This window comes from Lottia gigantea, assembly GCF_000327385.1.
Source record: "Lottia gigantea unplaced genomic scaffold LOTGIsca_10, whole genome shotgun sequence".
In the NCBI taxonomy this organism is placed as follows: domain Eukaryota; kingdom Metazoa; phylum Mollusca; class Gastropoda; family Lottiidae; genus Lottia; species Lottia gigantea.
The window spans coordinates 1,829,187-1,848,565 of record NW_008706747.1 but is presented as its reverse complement, the minus strand read 5'-3'; the positions used below and the strand labels follow the sequence as shown (position 1 = coordinate 1,848,565).

The window sequence follows — 19,379 nt, the reverse complement described above, 5'->3', positions numbered from 1 at the left end:
CATTCTCTGTGGTCAGCTTTTATTGGCCTATGATTTAGAATTAGTTTATACTTTTAAATGGTTACCTTAGATGAGACAAGGATCAACTCCTAAAGAGAGCTCACCTACCAGTTTAGTAAAGATTCTTAAAGTGTCCTTTGCTTGACAATCAGCTGATGAAAGTTATAAATGGTAGTTTAAGACTAGAATGCTCATTACATAATCATCATTGGTATTGTTTCAGTAATGAGGTTGTTCCTGATTGGAATGCAGCTGTATACACCAATCATCATGGACAATATCACTCTACCTTGTCTACGTATCTTACAGTCGCTAGTGAAGAATGAGGCTTCTGCCGCTAGAGTCAAGGTAATGTTCTAGTGCTATTTTTTCATAAAAATTGATACACTGTGTAAGATGCTTAAATGTTTTTCCTTTTCGTAAGTTGCAGGTTAATTTGGAATTGTTGAAGAAAGTTTTCTCTGGTGAAGAAGCTGACAAATTGTTCAGAGGCTCCGCTATCATGGGCAAATTGAAAGGCTTTGTCGTCATGCAGCTGGTTGCGAAAAGACCGAAAAGATTTTAGAACCTAGTTCAAGAACTTGTTACTTGGCTGGGGCTTGGCCTTGCATGAATTCCATCTGAAGTGACTCTTGTTTGTTGCAGGAATCAACACCAGATGCTGCAGCAGGAGATATTCTGCAACCAGCCAAATTTCACATGGATGTTAGAAAATGGCTATCTGGAGATTCAAGATATTCATATCAAAACTTCAAGAAGAGATTGCCAAGAAAAGGTAGGAATAGTGAGCAAACACATTCGTCTTAACTGTTAATCAAAAATCAAAATGTGATGTAACTGACAAACCAATTCAAAATGGACGACAATAAATCTACATGGTATGATAAGACACTTAAGAAGTTTTTGGTTTGTGGTCCAGGAGAGCAACAGGAGCACCAACATTATTTCCCTATTTATTTATGTTGAAGTAAATATTTCCACCTTGCTCTTTCAGTGACTCCAGAAGAAGAAAAGAAACTGGAGGAAAAGAAAGAAATCAGAGCCAGATATTTGATGGAGAAATACGCTACAAGATGGAGATCGAAGATGTGGAAGACACCAGCCATCCCTCTACGCTTGACCCAGTCGACTTGGCTCCAGCAGGCGATGTTCTCACCTAGTTCAAGATCAGCTCGACAGACTGCTTGTAGTATTATTGAGGCCATTGCTCAAGTACCCAGCCGTAGAAAAGAGGTCATTGACATGCTGACCAGGTAGGTGGAACTACTAACTACAAAACAATTTCATAATAGCCAAGATCTGATCTTAAGTATAGGTAGGTTGAGGGCAAGGAACAATCAGATGGGCATTGGGGTGGAGACCTTTGTAAAATGTGTTCAGCCTGCTCACGATCCCCAGTAAACAAGCTTTAAGAATCAAGATGTTAACAATGTACTTAATCATCTTATGATTTTCATCATTACAGATGTTTAGATGATGTGGGAAAGAGTGGAGAGAGTGCCTGTGAATTCCTGACTCTGTATAAGAAGCTGATAGCTCCTGATCATTGGAAGTATTACTTAGCTATCAAAGGAGTGCTGCTTCATCTGGGAGATCTGGTCTCAACTGTAAGTAACTTTCATTCATTTGACAATATTTTGTAAAAGTTTGATACCTTGCTAATGATGAATTGGGAATATCCACCACTTGGAATATTAAAGGGGTACTGCTTCATCTTGGAGACCTATTCTTAACTGTTCTTTGCTACTATTTTTGGAAGTTTTGGTACCATGATAAAAGAAGAAAGCTGGTGAAAATGACAACGATAAGTACAAGTTCAAATTCAAATTCACACACAATGCAAAGACACTGCCATGTTAGCAAACATTAAACTATTCTACCTCTGAGAATGGCTAGTTTAAGCTTAAAACTTTATGTTTTTAGGAGGTTGAAAAGATACTACAGTTAGAAGAAACAACACTCAGTTCTGATCTGGCTCAAGGCTTTGCTCTCAAGTCACTAACAGGTAAGTAACAGGGCTGTTGACTTGACTGTATTTTCTGGGGCAGATGAGCTCAAATGTCTTTTTTAGACAAGGATCTGTTGAACAACCACTGGCAAATCAAAATTCAAATTGGTAGAAAGAGTAAGCTTATGCACCAGAAATATATTACCCTTGCACACTGAGTGGCATTACTTGACCTCATTTAAACTGGAAAATTGGGCACTTCGCTTTCAATTTATTTCAAATTCTATCATTTTTTTCTACCTGCTTAGTTCAAATTCAAATGCCATTGTTTTAACAGAATTGATGTCCTTGTTTGTGGAACAAGACAGTATTAAGCATCATTATAAGAATAAGATGGTTGGATTTATACTGAATGGGTATTTGTCCCTACGAAAACTGGTAGTTCAGAGAACTAAACTAATAGATGAAACACAGGAGAAACTGCTTGAACTTCTGGAAGAATTAACCACAGGTAAGCCCCTTTTTTGAGTTTTGAGGGTTAATTTTGGCGTTCAGTAGGACGCCTACTGAATGGGTATTTGTCCCTGCTTAAACTGGTAGATCAGAGAATTAAACTTATAAATGAAACCCAGGTAAAAGTGTTTCTAAGCAAAATTTAAAGAAATATCAAGGCTTATCAAGGGAGATAACTATGTTTTTGAAATGGACAGGGACATAACTCCATTTATCAGACCACTATTAACTGCACACTTAATATTACTGAATACGGGTACTGAATTAGAAACTAAAGATTTTATGTCAAGTTGTTTCATGGCAAGTTGTTTCAGAGGCATACAACTTGAGTCTTAGAAGGGAGATAACATATCATTGACTTAAAAATTCTTACCAGACCACTATTAATTTGACAATAATCTTTCAGGTACTGAATCAGAGACTAAAGAGTTTATGTCAGTGTGTGTGAAGACTGTAGAGAAATATCCACTAGAAGATAACAGATCACCTGTCTTTATCTTTGAAAGATTATGTAGCATTATTTATCCAGTAAGTATATCACCCTTTGGAGACAGGTTCTGGACTATACCTATAAAGGTGGGAGGAATGTTATCTGATACAGGATTAAAAATGTATATAGTAGAAACTAGAAGAAGCATACAGGTCCAGACATATTTGGCTCCTCCTTCAACTAAAGATCAGACAGCAGATACAATAACATTCTGTTGCATGAAAATTTTCAATCTTTCGAAATTATGAGGAGACTTATCTTTTAAAGGCATCCAGTAGTTTTCATATGACCTTTAACAATTTGTTGAGTTGAATTTCAACTATCCATGTCACTTTACAAAATGACAATTAGTTTGTTTACAATTAAATCTATTCTATTTCTAGGAAGAGAATGATGTTGGTGAATTCTTCCTGATCTTGGAGAAAGATCCCCAACAGGAAGATTTCTTACAAGGCAGGATGTTAGGTAACCCTTACAGTAATAATGAACCTGGTATGGGACCTCTGATGAGGGACATCAAAAACAAGATTTGTCAAGGTAAGTTTCTCCATAGCTGAATGAAGGATTTAGACTTCTTCATAATTTTTTAACATATTTGCTTGCTTTGAGGGCTTAAGAAAGGCTGTTGGCTATTATAGGGTTTTAGTTGCTCAAATGCAAAAAAGAATGAATCAACCATGTCTTACAGATTAAACAGCTTGGGTAAATGAGGCTCCTTTCTACCAGCTGAGATCCTTTGCTACTTTGACGATATACCTCTTTCCTTTTTCCAGATTGTGAACTGATTGCTCTACTGGATGATGACACTGGAATGGAGGTAATTTTCATTTTTTGTTCTTCGGTTGCCTGTTTCCTAGTATTTTGTATGTTTAAAAGGGACACCTACCAATAGTTCTATAGTTCCTGTAATCCTTGATTAGTTAAACCTGATTATTACGTTATGATAGCACATGCCATAGCTTCCAAAACCAAATGCAACAATTGCTGGAAACTGTACTCAATAGAGATAGTTTGGTTGTTTGAAATTGAAAATCAGAAAGAATTTTGCCCTTGCAATATATCTCCTTTAAATGGTGTAAAACTCCATTTCATTTCATTTCAGTTACTAGTGAATAAGAAGATTATTAGTCTAGATTTACCAGTAAAGGAAGTCTACAAGAAGATTTGGATCCCTGAACATGGAGAGGTGGAGCCTATGCCTATTATTTACCGTATGAGAGGATTACTTGGAGATGCTACGGAAGATATGGTCAACTCTTTGGTCTCTAGCTCTGGTGAGTGAATGTTTCCAGCTCATTTTACTTAGAGTTTAGTTTCATCCATGTATATGTCAGAAAGAAAGGACCAACTATATTTCACAAGGATAACAACTGTCATGGTGCCGTCCTTGACATATCAGGATGGTTTTTTCAAAATTTTTCAGCTTCCCTTTCTTATGCCATTGATGCAGAATCTAGGCAATCTGTAGAGACAATAACCTAGATCACTGTATGCTGCATGCTGTGCACATTCTAGTTTCCTCATTGCCCACTAAATAGGATATTTTTATGGTATTGAGTTCATTGGAAAAGCATATTAAAATAGCATTTTATTATTTTGAATTTAAAAAAAGGTTAAGGCCTCAGTTCTTACAGGGTATGAAAGGATTCGGACTGAGGTGTGGTTGTTTTTTCCAAATGAACTTTTTCGGACTAATTAAGTCAAATCATTGTATATTTTACAGAAGAAGATATTGATAAAGAAGAAGTTTATAAGATGGCCAATGTTTTAGCTGAATGTGGTGGATTGAAAGTCATGCTTCAAAGGTGGGACAATAAACCGAGGCCCCATGTGCTACAGGCTGTGCACGTTAAGTGCGACAGTTGGAAATCGAAAAAGAGCTGGCTAATGTCACTGTCCTGGCAATATTTCCCTTATTGAACCCTGGCGTTGCCCGTCTTCATTAGCCCACATGGTGCAGAAAAGTAGGATGTAAAACTCCATTCATTTCGTTCAATTATGAATGTCTTCAACTGAATTTATTTCAATTCTTGACATATTTTTCTGTATTTCAGAATGGCATCTATAAAAGATCTAGTTTTAGGTAAACAGCTGATGGATGTTCTACTCAAACTATTTAACTATGCTGTCAATGTCAAGGTCAATAGACAAGAGTTAATCAAACCAGAACTGGATGCTATTAACATCATGCTGGGAGCTTTGAACTTGGTAAGTTACATGTTCATTACTTAGTTATGAAGAAACAAAAGCTCAGTTGATACCAAGTTATGAATAATTAAGGGTGACTGATCAACAATTAATAAGATTTCCCCATAAGCTACTAGTTGCTAGCATTCCCTGAAAATTCAGTTGTTCTCAGATTCTGTTATTTGTTTTTGACTTCAATATTTCTGATGCCTGACATAATATCAGCTCTTAACCTTCCATTTTTTAGGCCCTGTGGTCAGAACAAGAAGGATCATCTGCTGCTACCAAAGGGCAGACAACTACTGAACAGATCTTACACATCATGGAGGTTATCCTGATAGAGGCTAGCCAACAGTCTCCTGAGCAATATACTGTAAGTTGAATTCAAATCATGAATGGATGAATAAGAGCCACTGTTTGCTCGTACAGGTTTGGATAAAGCCTGTATTGAAATTGCTAAAGAATCAGACAGACTGGAAGAATTTTTACTCAATGTCATTTGCTTGGTTAAGTCAAACAAACGTTGGTTGTTGGTTCTAATCTTGGTTAGTGTATGAAAGCCTTGTAACCTTGACTAAGTCATCCTTCCTCATCATTCTAGTCAACCCAGCTGTAAATAGGTTCTAAATAAGTTGTCCTTCCTCATTATAACAATCAACACAACTGTGAATAGGTTTTGAATCTTTCATAATTTTTCCAAGAATCCTCCAAGATGATCAATCGTTTCTTTTGTTGATTGCTACAATTCAAGTTAAATCTATCAATATATCCAGGAGTTCTCTAAAAGATGTGGTGATAAAGACCAGCTAATGGTACTGTTAGATAGAATCAATTCAGCATTTGTCAGAAACAATATCAATGTCCTGAAAGCCTTGATGAGACTGATACCATTCTTAGCGTTTGGTGAAGAAGACAAGATGACAGCCTTACTCAATCATTTTAAACCATATATGAGTTTTAATAGGTAAGAAAATTTAATAAGTGCATAAAAGTGAATTCTGAGCACTTTCGTTTCTTGTGCATAAGCGCCAAAAAATTTCTGATTTTCATATAAAACTTTTGAACTAATAGGGATATGGATTCTTGAGTTCCACTACCCTTTATTTTTCAACTCTGGTTTCCCCTTGGGCTGTAGGAGGAGATGATATGAAAAAGTGTCTTTTCCATCGGATGGGGCAATAAATCACAGACAGGACCATTCCTGCATCTTCTTGCCCATATCTTTTAATCCAATCAGATGTGGAAAAGTATGACATAAAACTCCATTACATACATTTTAATATTTTGTTTCTACAGATTTGATGCTGAACATACTCAAGATGAAGAAATCCATCTGGACAGTTTCTGTGTTATTGCTTCAGGCATAGAGGTAAATACAAAATCTCCTAACATCCTCTTGCTTTGTTAATATACACACGCCTGATATTGAAAAGTTCGCCTCAATTTCCATAACTAGCTGTCCTGATGAGGATTGTGTATCCAAAACATGTGCTGGCAGCATGAGATATCTCTGGTTCTTGACCAAATCTGTTTGGCAGTTCTGGGGTATCTGGTGCCATTCCTATGAACCTCACACCAAGATAGGATTTCTATCAATTCATTTGTTAAATCTTATAAATTCGTTTCAGAACAATGCTAATGGAAGTCGATTAAAAGATATGATAATAGAGCAGGGTATTGTCTTGTCTTGTGTAGATTATATTCTAGAACATGCTCCACCAATCAAAACTCTCCTGGCGTAAGTTTAAATTACATTCAACCAAACAAAACTCTTCTTGCATAAGTTTTAATTCCATTCAACCAATCAAATCTCTTCTAGCGTAAGTTTGAATTTCATTCAACCAATCAAAACTGTTTTAGCGTAAGCTTGAATTTCAATCAAGCAATGAAGTTTTTTCAATTCTATCTAAGCCAATCGCAACCTTCTAGCATTAACTTGACCGATGCCTAACCTTCAAGTCTGATTTTGCTTAACCAATCAAAACGTTTCTATTTTTAGAACTGATTCTGATATATGGAAGGATATTTTATCTAAACCTGCTTTAGCTCATGTTTTAAAGGTTCTAACAGGTCTGTCACCTGGTCATAAACCTACACAGGTAAGTCTGTAGTTTTACTTATACCCTCTCCCCTGGCCCCAACCCATTTTCAAATATTTTATCATTGTACAATGTGAAATAATTGTATGTAAGAGCCCCTTGACTTTTTGTGGTCTCAACTTGATCCCCTCAACATTCATAGAAACAACTATATTTTCTAGCAGAAATCCCCCTATTGCAATCCCCCTATCCCCCTATTGTAACAACTCCATTTCATTTCATAACCATTATATCAGTGCAGAAAAGTCATTACAATAAGTAATCTTATACTGTATAATTGCATGTACAATGCGCAGTTTTTTACCCCATAAGAGGTCTTTCATTTGCTATTTTCTTTACAGAGTTTGATAGCCCAAAAATGTATCCCAGTTCTTCACAAGATGGAACAAGTCTCATCTGATAAACATATTGGAACTTTGGCTGAAAATTTACTGGATGCATTGAAAGAAAATGAAGAAGCTTCTAAGAAGGTAAAATTGGACAAAACTTATTCTGAAGTTGTCAAAAAGTACCCTACATATATTACCTCCCTTGTTGACTGGAGAGACTAGAGTAAACTTTGATTTACACTGTTATAAACCATATACCTATTTACACTGGTTCCTTATTCTGGCAAACTTAACTTAAGATGATTTTAGTGTTGCAATCCTCTGATTGGTCAATCACTAATATTGATTTTAAATTTTGTTTTATTATTCAATCAGATTACTGGATTTTTATCCTATTTAAGTTATCGGGAATAAGGTCCCAGGCTTGCATTTTCTTTTTTTCCATTGTACCAACAAATTTCAACTTCAAATTTTATGAATTCACAGATTGAAGATGTGCGTAAACAAACAAAAGCAGAGAAGAAAAAACTGGCCATGGCAGTGAGAAAGAAACAGCTGGGAGCCTTGGGCATGACTGTAAGTTATTTATAGAATTATATTTTGGGCAAAACTGTGTGATCTGTGTTTGTTTATGCTCCATTTTAATAGGTGTCATCTACTTTTTGGGATGATTGCTTTCGTTAAAAGTTTTGAGGTGCCAAAACAAAGTTAACAATAATTCCATAGAACCAGGACCAAAATGCAGAACCTGTACAGGGTGAAAGTAGACAAGACACTGTCGTTATCGTTTCCTCAAACAGACTAAAATTATAACATATCCTATGATCAAATGTTGAAATTCAAACCAAAGCGTGTTTCCTTGTTTATAATCCTGGTAATTATTATATTTACTCTTTCTATTGCAGACCAATGAAAAAGGTCAAGTTACAGTGAAGAGCAGTGTATTAAAACAAATGGAAGATTTAAAAGAAGAAACTGGACTGACATGTTGTATTTGTAGAGAGGGCTATAGGTACCAGGCTCAAAAGGTAGGTTTAATTCATTAGAAATAGTTATAAGTCCCACCCTTTTGAACCTGACAGTTTCAAACCATTATTATGTTAGACTTAGTGGTTACAATTGCAAAGGCAAAGAACCCCAAGCTTTTCAAGGCATCAAAGTTTTAAACCATTAAATCAGAAATCAAGTGAATATTCAGATCGATAACTTGGCATCCCATTTGGAGGATTCACATACCAATCGGGTATTCTTAAACCTTCGAAATATTTTGATAAGTTTGACGTTCAATGTTTTTCAAAACTTATATACAGAGTTATTGCCCTTGCATGCTTTTAACATTTAAGTGAAGGGTTATATCATTATTACAGGTTTTAGCAGTATATACCTACACCAAACGATGTAACCTTGATGATTATGAGAATAAAGCAAGAAAAACTGTTGGCTACAGTACTGTATCACACTTCAATGTTATACATGTAGACTGTCATAATGCTGCCGTCAGGTAAGTTTCATGAATGTTGTTTTTATAATGTTCAGAGCGTGAAATTTTAATTTTGAGTGGATCACAAAGCTTAGGAAAGGTTTTTAGCCTTTGTTTCAAAAGTAACTTCATAAGTATATAGCTATATTATGATGGTGCAAATTTGAATATGTGCAATTTAAGACAATAAGATACTGAGTTATTGCCCTTGTTTCTAAAATTTAAAGGATAGTATGCTGTCACTATGTAATTTCTAGATTTTTGGTTTCCTTTCAATTTCGTGATTTTGTGTTGTAGACATGCCCGAGGAAGAGAGGAATGGGAGAGTGCTGCTTTACAGAATGCTAATACTAAATGTAATGGATTATTACCTATGTGGGGACCACAAGTACAAGAGTCAGTTTTTGCCAGCTGTTTGGCCAGGTAGGCATCCTCTTTTAGCTGTTATCTCAACAAAATTAAGCCAATTTAATGCTAATCTGATCTTTGAAGTTTTTAAGATTTGACTCAGGTTGAGTGTCAAATTTTCCATTCAATTTTTGATTCAATATAAACACACCAGTAACCCTGATACTTACGAACCCCGGCAAGCCCCCTGTAACCTTCCACAGGGGTCTTTGAACAGTATAAATAGAACCGCGCAAGGTGAGTCTAATCAGTCTGAAGAGTTCAAACACGAACGAAACTAGTCACTGATAAGCAGGGATAACTGGTTGCATAGCCAATCTTTATCTCTCAATAAAAACAACCAGATGTAGGTCTAAGGTTGTGTATGAGGAAGATGTTTTAGAACTTTCATACTTAATTTCCAGTTGTCAACTTTAATGGAAGAATGCAATAAAACTGATGCCATACATGCTACATGCAGAATATAGGTGTATCGCCAAGTTTGAACTGAAGATTTAGTTGTTTGCCTCATTGCCCACTGTTTGATGTTTGTCTTCATCAGCCATGCATATGCAGAAGTCAAATCAATTCAAATTTTTTTTCAGACATAACAACTATCTTCAAGAATGTACTGGCGTTCGAGACCCCAGCTATCCGTTCACTGTGCATGATTTAAAGCTACTGTTACTCAGATTTGCCAATGAGAAGTTATTCAGTGAGGACAGTGGTGGTGGAGGAAGACAGAGCAATCTACATCTCATGCCCTACATGTTACATATGGCTCTTTATGTTATCAATAGGTGAGTAGAAATCTATTGAAATCCTGACAGTGGCAGTGTCATCAGGTGTTCAAGAAAGGTGTGCATGCCCTACCTTACTTAAGAATCTAATCTCATACCTCAGAAGTACATATATCTAAGGCAAGTAGCAGAGTGGCGCAAGGTGTTCCACTGAGCATTTACAATTGTACATGAAGCTGATAGGAGATTGTTAGAGGCTTTCTTAGTCTTTATGTGTATCAGGCATACTGATAGCATTGATTTGCACCATTCCAATTTCCAATCAGACGTCTGTGGGACTGGCAATTCCTCTAAAACTAAGCCTTTAAGACATCACTATGTCAAGGGCTGATATTAATACATGTACTTAAGGGCCTTTTGAGAATATATTTTGTGACATGGTTCTCCAGTATCTTCTAATGATAAATTTCAGTACTCGGTTGACCGGTAGAGAAGAAAAGAATATCAACAATTACTTGGAGCTTACCAAAGATAAATGGATTGAAAATTGCTGGGAGGTATGTAGGCATACTTCTTTAGCTAGGCCTTATTGTTGTTTAGCAGTGGTTGCTTCATAAGGCCTACAGCATAATGGACAAAATTTTCCCCTAGGCATCTCAGAAAGACAGGGATTGTTTCATAAGGACAATGAACATAATCGCAGAAAAATCCCCTTTTGAAGGGTTATAACTCAGGTGAACTTTAAGATCCAAGTTAAAAGCAATACATCAGCTGTGGAAAAGTTAATTAATTTTATTTTCAGACTGAAGGTCCACTATACTACCCGGTAATGTCAATGTTGGTTCATTCAGCTGATAAATGGCTGACAACTAGAACAAAGTTTTTAGAGAGGCTGATCATCGCTGCTCATGTCAGAAATGCTGCATCAGTGGGAGCCAAAACGTAAGTGAAATAATATAGCAAAATTATTAGCCTTGTGATTGTGAACCTTCTGAATGGGATGCCAAATTATAAATCAAATTAAGCTGTAATCAGTATCTAAATGAAAACAGAGTGCCCAGAATGACAAATTGGCACACTCAATTGCAGAGTTATATGAAGCTTTTCAGTGTCAGTGGGTCTACCAGCCATTTGTTATCAAAGAATGCAACAATAAAGTTTTTGAACAAACTGAGAAGCATAGTTTTCAAGTGTTACCTTCTGCTTTTATGATAATCAAACTCAAAATAAAAGCTATGAATCTGGACCCCCAGCCTCACTGTTGGCTAGGCTAAAGGCCATGAGAAAGTAAATCTTATTTAGAATATTTGAACAAGTAGAAAATGCTTACCCTTAGCTTCTTTAGAAAAAAATTCCAGGGCCACAGGCACTGTCAACAATAATAGTTTGCAGGAAATATCCAAAGGTGTGAAGCTGGACATTTTTTGTGTTTCTGTTGCCTTCTGCTGCTTATGCAAGGAAGATAACTCTAGCTACACATATCATGATTTCAGACTACAATTATTGTACTTGATATGACACGTGTGGAGAAATTGTGCAACTAGAAAACTTTGTAAATTTCCATTTCTGTTCATCTTCTGCTGCCCATTCAAGGGCGATTACTCTAGCTATATTCGTAAATGTTTCAGACCACAAATATAACACTTAAAAAAATGAGTTCAAAGATATGCAGCCAAACTGTTTTCATTTCTTTCATTTGTTGCCTTCTGTTCCCCATTCAAGGAAGACAACTCTAGCTTATTACATGATGGATACAGACAACAATATAACATTTAAAATTTTCATTATTTCAGATTGCCAGAAGGAAGTAAGACATTGAAAGATTATTCCATCTATAAACCAGTTTTGATCTTCTTTGGTTTGATTAACAGTTTCTTCCTCAAATTATTTAAGGTATGTCAATTGATCATGCGTCTCTGTCTAATACCTTGACAACATAAGGCACTTTTCTTGTGTCATGGAAGTTTGTAAATGAAGGGATTTGTTTTGATTGTGCGAATCGCACTTTTCTGCACCTTTTTGGTTTAAAGACATGCATGCCATTCAGTGTCCAGTGAGGGAAATTATGCCTGGGCAGTAGCCTACTCTTTTGAAATTCCAACTGTCAAGGGATCTTTTAAATACACAGCCTGTAGCACAATTGGGCTCAGTTTATTGTCCCATCCGAACAACAAGATGTTTTTTTCCAGTTTTCTTGTCAGCCCTCAAAACCCTCATCATAGACATGGGGGGTAACCGGGTTGAAATATCTGATGGTAACATCTCAAATTATTATTTTTAGAAAGTAACAGTTGGTGGTGATGGTACATGGAGTAACAGTCTAGCTGATTATATTAGATTTAATGATAAGATAGTCCTAGAAACTTGTGATAGAATTCTAGCTATATATCAAGAAGAAATATTACCTTGTGAATCTATCGCTGAATTCTTTGATGTCATGGGTAAGATAAAGGAATTTTGTTGAAATATTTTTTAGGAATTTCGAACTTTACCCTTTGTAAAGGGACAGGTGCGCCATTCTTTTTGACTACATGTAATCGTACTTTAGTCTCAGAAACGGAAATTTTTAGCTAAGCTAATCAGTAATAGTGTTCACAGTTCACCATCAAAATTTGAGCCTTCAAATCCAAATGCCTAACCATATATATCTAAGGGCCTTGCAATATCTTCATCATATAACACTTAGTTTTAGTATAATTGCAATAACCACAGACGTCGGACTGAAAATAAGATAGATACAAATTGATGATATCAGTGTCCCTGAAATACATAAAAAGTTTAGAAAATCTCTTTACAATCCCTTTAAGCTCACTTCATTAAGCTACCAAGTTTTTAAACTGACTAATTCTTTTTTTTTTTAGGTTTATTAGAAGATGTACCCAATCCAGAAGAACATTTTACAACTTTGTTGGCTTCTCTACCTTAATCTTTATCTCGCCAATTGGCTTGCTTAATGTTAAATGAATACTGTGTAATATGCTGCCTTGGATTTTGTGATTGTATTTTGTATGCTTATTAATATTCCCAAATCTGATTCAATGTTTTGCATTTCACAGCTCCAAATTTCATGAATATTTTGGTTTTTAAAGGGATTTTTTTTCTCAATTTGTGACTTTATTATCATTTAACATATGGAATTTTTCCCAAATTTAACAAATTTATCTTGTAACTGCATTTGGAATTTGATGATATATGTTTTTGTAGGATGTTTTTTTTTTTGGCAGTTAATTCTAAATCAACAATACTAGTATTAAAAATTATTCGTCCAATTAATTATAAATTGGACAAATTATTGGACATGCTTGGTGAAAGGGATTCAATGTCACCAACACTCAAAATCAAGTGGATTTCTCATAATTATGTTTTCTAAAATTGTTGCCATTTTAAAACAAATATTGATTATTTAAAGGTACCAATCCTCCAAATATTATTTTAACACGGAACATTTTGATTCAACAAAGTTCTAAGACTAGCAGAAATTAAGCTCTATCAGCTGGTAAAACAAATATTTACATGCTTTTATCTTTCAAGATCAACTTCAAAAGAAAATTGTATTTTAAACAATGAGTTTTGATTCTGAAAAATGTCAAAGGCAAGCTTAAATTGAGCTCTATCCCTTATCCCTTTCAACTTAGAAAGAAAATTATCAAAGTCTCCTCCATTTCCAAATTGTATTCTGTTATCAGCTGATGTTTTTTGTGAAAAAGTTGTATTGTAAGCTTCAATAAATGCTTAAAGTGAAAGTTTTGAGATTGGTTTTTTGGGGTGTGTCCATAGACTATTGGTACTCTCATTACCAAAGCCCTACTTCTTTAAATCCCTGGTTCCTCATCTTCACAATGTCAAGCTATTATGAACTTGATCTTATACCTTGACTACAATAGCCACCTTTCTTTTATCATTGATTTGAATCATTTGATACACCAAAGGTGGCTATTGCAGTCAAAGTATAAGATAAAGTATGTTACAGCTTGACATCGTGCTCGTTTCCAACCTGGGATAGTAGTATCCACTGGAAGTACCAATAAACACCACAAGGTGTAGAAAAATGCTAGGAAAAGGTTTGGGAAGCTATAGGGTTATTTCTATTGAAGACAATGCGAGATTAGCATAATTAGCTCACATGAGCTTTAAGTAGTGAATAAGTTTAATTTTCAAAAAGAATTTGTCTTACTTTTGACAGGATTCAAATGAAATTAAAATGATAAAAAAACAAAAATGATAAATATACAGCAATGTCAAGCAAATATTTTCATGTACTTTCAGTTTCGATTCAAAACATCTCATTATCTAAGACTATGAAATGAATATTAAGCCTTTTGATTCATATATATTTGCTATAAAAAAAATCGGCAACTGAAACCGTTTGTGTGCCACATAATAGTGGTTTTTGAAAAGAAGGATTATCAACTCTATTATTAACAATAGTAGAAAAACCAAGAATGACCAAAGGGGGGAATTTTTTTTTTTTTAATTAGGCACAGGCATTCTTTTTTTCTTTCTTCTACATATTCAAAGACATCTTTGAATAATTGGCAGTGAAAAGTTCACATTTTAAGCCCAGTGGCCATTAAAGTCATTCTTTTAAAAAAAAAGTTAAAAACGAACCCACTCAATTTTGAATTGAAAGTTAAGCAACGCCCAGCATAGCTATACTACAACAACTACCGATTATTTCATATATTAAAATGTGGTCGGTCACGCACAATTTCCTTCAAAATCATTAAAAATAAAAGTCTACGCTTCCAAGCAAACTTACTGTGGTACAGAGGACTTAACAATATTCTTAAAAACTTAACCCAAATAGGTTAATAAACAGAATTTTTAGTTAATGGAATACTAAAATAATGTTAAGTTAAGTTTTCAAGAGTAAAACCATGAGATGTTGGTCCCAAATTCCGACCACTTACGAGCGTTTCTTGACCAACTGACCATTGGCGTCAATCCACTGTGTAAGAGTATATCGTCCACTCTGATTATTATTCTCTTGCAAAATTTTCACCACCTCGGCAGGATAGCCGTTTTTAAACACAGATTTCTGAATAACCGTCCGTCCAGTTCGATCCTGATTCAAGTCTCCATCTTTTTTCCCAATGTCCACGTCCAAGTTTTTACACATCTGTAACATCATAGTAATAAAGCATGCTGGGAAATCTCGATCTAGAATAATTTCTTCCAGACCTTGCGTACCAATATAGTCCTGAATTAGTTCTTCCAGGATTTTATCCACATACGGCGTCAAGTCATCCAAAGGTGGGTCATCACCTGCAGGTTGGGGATGTAGCGCCGGTTTCCAGTCTTTAAACATGGTTGGGTTTTCCGTCTGTATTTTCTGAGCAGCTTCCTTCACGGCAGCAAAATTATAATCTGCATTGTTGTACTTGCGTTTACCAACCTGAGCAGAGAAATAAAAAAATTTCAATATTTTTTTTTTTTCTGATTTTCAATAGGCTTCATCCTTATATGTTTACTAACACTCACAAAATTCGTCAAAATCCGTCAAGAATTGAGTGTTTACAGGCTTAAAATTGAACTCAATGTTTTCAAGAACAAGGGCAATTACTCATACTTAATATTTTTCAATTTATCTGATTTTCAATAGGATTTATCTTTAGGTGAACACAGCAAGTTTTGTCAAAATCTGTCTATAATTGTGCCTCAAGAATTGAACGCGTTTTCAAGAACAAGGGCAATAACTCATACTAAATATTTTGCTTGTCTTTAATATGGTTCATCCTAAGGTGATTACAAACACTCACACCAAGTATCATCTACCCAGAAGAATTGTGTCTTCTAGAGTAATTGTGGACGGACATCAGTCACCCAAAATAGTCTGTATCCATTAAATCAATGAAGATGAGGCAACAAATGCTGCATGATTTGAAGACTCAGTGTTCTACTTCCCGTTTATGTGGGTTATTTTTAACTTACTTGTATAACTGGGTTGTTCTCTGACAACCATGACAGGACAATCCTAGCAGCGTTATCTTTAGCTTCTGCTCGGCTGTTACCATCTCCATCACCTACCATCTCTCCTTGCAGAAATATCACACATCTGGAAAGACAGAGATTCCATGAGTTAGGTCAACATCATGCTGTGTGCAAGGAAGGAAAAATAGCCTCCTTTTTAGGTTTCAAACTAATTGTAATGCATTTAGTGTCATTTTAACATTCATTCACTGATAAGTCTGGACACACAATGTGAGCTGTGAACACTTTTACTGATTGGCTTAGTTAAGAAAATTTCTGAAACTAAAGTATGATTGGTCAAATGAATGGTGCATCTGTCCCTTTAAGGTGGACAAAACCCTCTGGTTTAAACTGACCAACCCTGCAGTTTAGTAAATTGGAATAACAAGGAAAGATGCCTCAGTCTGTGCCCTAATTCAAATCAACAAAAATCCAGATGTTCTTACCTAAAGCGACACTCATCATCTTGGCTATAATTGACAAATTGAATCAGCATATGGTTCATGTTGGCCAGGTCTTCCAGAACTTTGTATGGAATGGAAGCTCGATCGTGAGTATGCATCATCACCACCAAGTTTCTGTGTTCTTCAATGTCTTGTCGCCAAGTATTGGGAAACTTTGATTTCAGAATCCAAAGATTGGAGCCTCTCTCATGATTTTTTCCTTTAAATTGGACCTCCATCACATCTTCATCCATCATATCCAGTTCTTGGAGTCGTTTATTTTCACGTACGATGTCTAAGGATGTTTTCTGATAGTTCATCAAATAATTCTTGGTATTGGTATACGCATAATGATAAGCTGTTAATTTCTTAAAAGCTGAAGCAGACGCAAGCATCAGATCATCAACATAGAGTTCACAAGTCACCATTTTGTTGTTTCCTGGCGTTTTACGATACACCAAGGTAATTCCAGCTTGAGCATTACCAGACGACACGTCAATCTCATGTTTCAGCCTCACTTCAAGACCTTGCCGCTGGTTTTCATAAAGTTCTTCACGCATCAGTTCTACCATATACTGCAATCGATTGCCGATGACCTTGTTAGGAGCACCCTTGAGATTTTGTTCCTCTTGCACTTTCTTTGGAACATTTTGACGCAACTTAATAGAATTGGCCAAAATTTCGCTGACAGACATGGTGAGAAGATGGTACAGTGCTTTCTTGTAGGTAAGATCTTTGAGTTCAGTTTTTCCATCATTTTGTTCCACTGCCAAAATGACGCCATTTATTCTCAGCATTCCAAATTCTGAAGGCGTCTTTCTCTCGTCTTCGTAAGTGATATATTGTGTACGAACTTTGACATCATCAACATGCTCGTGTCGGGTTGTTTCAATAGCTGAGATGGGAAGGAACAGTTTTCGAAACTGAAAAATGTAGCCAATGAAGATATGCATTCTGCTTTCAACGCTTTGTCCATCATAGAGTGGAAGACTTGGGTCTCTTCTTCGTATCTCTGGTGATCTTCCTCTTCCCCTTCCTCTTCCCCTGCCCATGGGTCTGGCATTAGTTTTATATGGCTCTCTAGCATAGGGATCCTCACCATAAGGGTCTGCTGCATATGGATCCTCACCATAAGGATCTCTAGCATAGGGGTCAGCTGCATAGGGATCTCTGGCATAAGGGTCAGCTGCATAGGGATCAGCTGCATAAGGATCTTCACCATAAGGATCCCTCGCATATGGGTCAGCTACATAGGGATCAGCTGCATAAGAATCTTCACCATATGGATCAGCAGCATAGGGATCTTTGCCATAAGGATCCTCACCATAAAGATCAGCTGCATAAGGATCCACTGCATAAGGATCTTCAGCATAAGGATCAGCTTCATATGGTGACACCTTCCTGCCAACACCAGGTCTTCCTTCATGATAAGCTCCTCCTCTGCCTCTTGCTCCCCTTAATGCCCCTCTGGTAGCATAGGGATCAGGTTCAGCATAGCCCCCACCATACCCCGGATCTTCCATTTCTCTGCCCCTTCCATACGGAGCTGCACCTCTACCTCGAGCCAATGGACTTCGGCCTCTAGCAGGGAACCTTTCACCACCTCTGCCCCTAGCAAGAGAACCTTCACCTCTGCCCCTAGCAAGAGAACCTTCACCTCTCCCCCTAGCAAGATAGCCTTCACCTCTGCCTCTAGCGAGTGCACCAAGTCCTCTGCCTCTCAATCCAGCATCTCCTCTACCTCTTGCTCCCCTGCCAGCAGTAGGAAACCCATAAGGATCTTTGGTAGGTTCTGGTTTTCCACTTCCAAGGGTGTCCCATAGTGATTTGTGACCCCCTCTCCTTGCAGCTGGTCTTCCCCTTTCCCCTCTTCTTTGTGCACTCCCACCTCTTTGGTGAGCTCCTCTTACTGTTGCAGTTGCAGGTACTGCTTGGCTTTCTTGTTTTATAAGTTCTGCAGATTTTGTAGCTCCATTGGCAGTACTACCATTAGTTCCTCCAGCCATTTCTGCAATCAATTTGGACTGCATTTCTAAGAGCTTCTGTTGCCTTGCAAGGACCTTGCTGAGCTCAGAATTTCCCTGAGAGCTTAAAGCTGACATGTCTCTTTGGGAGGACTCTAGAAGCTCATTCATTGAGGATAGTTTAACTCGCTTGGCGTCAGCTCCATCGGTTAGTGACTGATGAACAGCAGGAGCTGGTGGTCTTTTACCTACAATATCAAAAGTTTATGGTTTGAAAACATAGTAGTTTGATTGGGCATCCCATCGGTAGAGCAGTGGACAACATTCAAAAGTGGTAGAAACCCGACAGTTACATTTGTATGATTACATTCATTCATGACAACCAGTGATATAAGTTAGTTAACATCAACCAACTCCATAGCAAATCAACATCCTGTCCAGAGAGTCCATAAAACTAATACTGTTTATTTGGTTTATTATATTTACAAGTAATTGCAATTTGCATAAATATGAAAGATTTACCACCTTGTGGACCACCTCCTCTAGGTTTTGGACTGTCAAAAAATGGTCTAATGGGTTGTTTAGCTGTAAGAGACAATTTATTGGGGAATAATTGGCAGCCATGTCTATCTACCTTCCATTTCAAATTCAAAGCTCATACTTGATTCCATCAGTGCTGTAATTTTTTTTCTATTGTAGACCCTCGCCAAATAGGGACATTTGAGCTGGTTTGCTGGTCATGTCCAGAAAATGCAGTTAAATTAACAGCTATGGATGAGATCTTGGCAGCTTCATGCAACCATTTTCAAATTTTGACACCGAGGTCGAA

The 19,379-nt window shown here is 36.6% G+C and overlaps 3 protein-coding genes across 3 annotated transcripts in view; all 3 read left to right on the top strand.

Moving 5' to 3' along the window:
- Nucleotides 1-5,511, top strand: part of LOTGIDRAFT_156120 (hypothetical protein) — a gene marked incomplete at both ends in the record, with an annotated part of 43,039 nt that extends 37,528 nt beyond the window's left edge. Inside the window, 13 exons of the mRNA XM_009046141.1 lie at nucleotides 224-348; nucleotides 646-775; nucleotides 995-1,253; nucleotides 1,466-1,607; nucleotides 1,924-2,005; nucleotides 2,286-2,459; nucleotides 2,868-2,989; nucleotides 3,335-3,488; nucleotides 3,725-3,768; nucleotides 4,054-4,225; nucleotides 4,675-4,756; nucleotides 5,006-5,159; nucleotides 5,386-5,511. Of these exons, the coding sequence (XP_009044389.1) occupies nucleotides 224-348; nucleotides 646-775; nucleotides 995-1,253; nucleotides 1,466-1,607; nucleotides 1,924-2,005; nucleotides 2,286-2,459; nucleotides 2,868-2,989; nucleotides 3,335-3,488; nucleotides 3,725-3,768; nucleotides 4,054-4,225; nucleotides 4,675-4,756; nucleotides 5,006-5,159; nucleotides 5,386-5,511 (1,766 nt within the window). The remainder of the gene's footprint in view (nucleotides 1-223; nucleotides 349-645; nucleotides 776-994; nucleotides 1,254-1,465; nucleotides 1,608-1,923; nucleotides 2,006-2,285; nucleotides 2,460-2,867; nucleotides 2,990-3,334; nucleotides 3,489-3,724; nucleotides 3,769-4,053; nucleotides 4,226-4,674; nucleotides 4,757-5,005; nucleotides 5,160-5,385) is intronic.
- A 436-nt stretch (nucleotides 5,512-5,947) lies between these two features.
- On the top strand, nucleotides 5,948-13,913 carry LOTGIDRAFT_205969 (hypothetical protein; the record flags this gene model as incomplete). Its single annotated transcript, XM_009046140.1, has 15 exons — nucleotides 5,948-6,102; nucleotides 6,435-6,507; nucleotides 6,767-6,876; nucleotides 7,138-7,237; nucleotides 7,579-7,707; nucleotides 8,053-8,142; nucleotides 8,472-8,594; nucleotides 8,934-9,067; nucleotides 9,344-9,469; nucleotides 10,039-10,233; nucleotides 10,646-10,730; nucleotides 10,976-11,115; nucleotides 11,967-12,066; nucleotides 12,455-12,614; nucleotides 13,035-13,913. The coding sequence occupies 15 exons, from the start codon at nucleotides 5,948-5,950 to the stop codon at nucleotides 13,097-13,099; spliced, it is 1,785 nt and encodes a 594-aa protein (XP_009044388.1). The 3' UTR covers nucleotides 13,100-13,913.
- A 3,832-nt stretch (nucleotides 13,914-17,745) lies between these two features.
- Nucleotides 17,746-17,973, top strand: LOTGIDRAFT_79581 (hypothetical protein; the record flags this gene model as incomplete). Its single annotated transcript, XM_009046139.1, has 1 exon — nucleotides 17,746-17,973. A coding segment is annotated over one exon (228 nt), but the record flags the coding sequence as incomplete, so codon positions are not given.
- Between the last annotated feature and the right edge of the window lie 1,406 nt (nucleotides 17,974-19,379).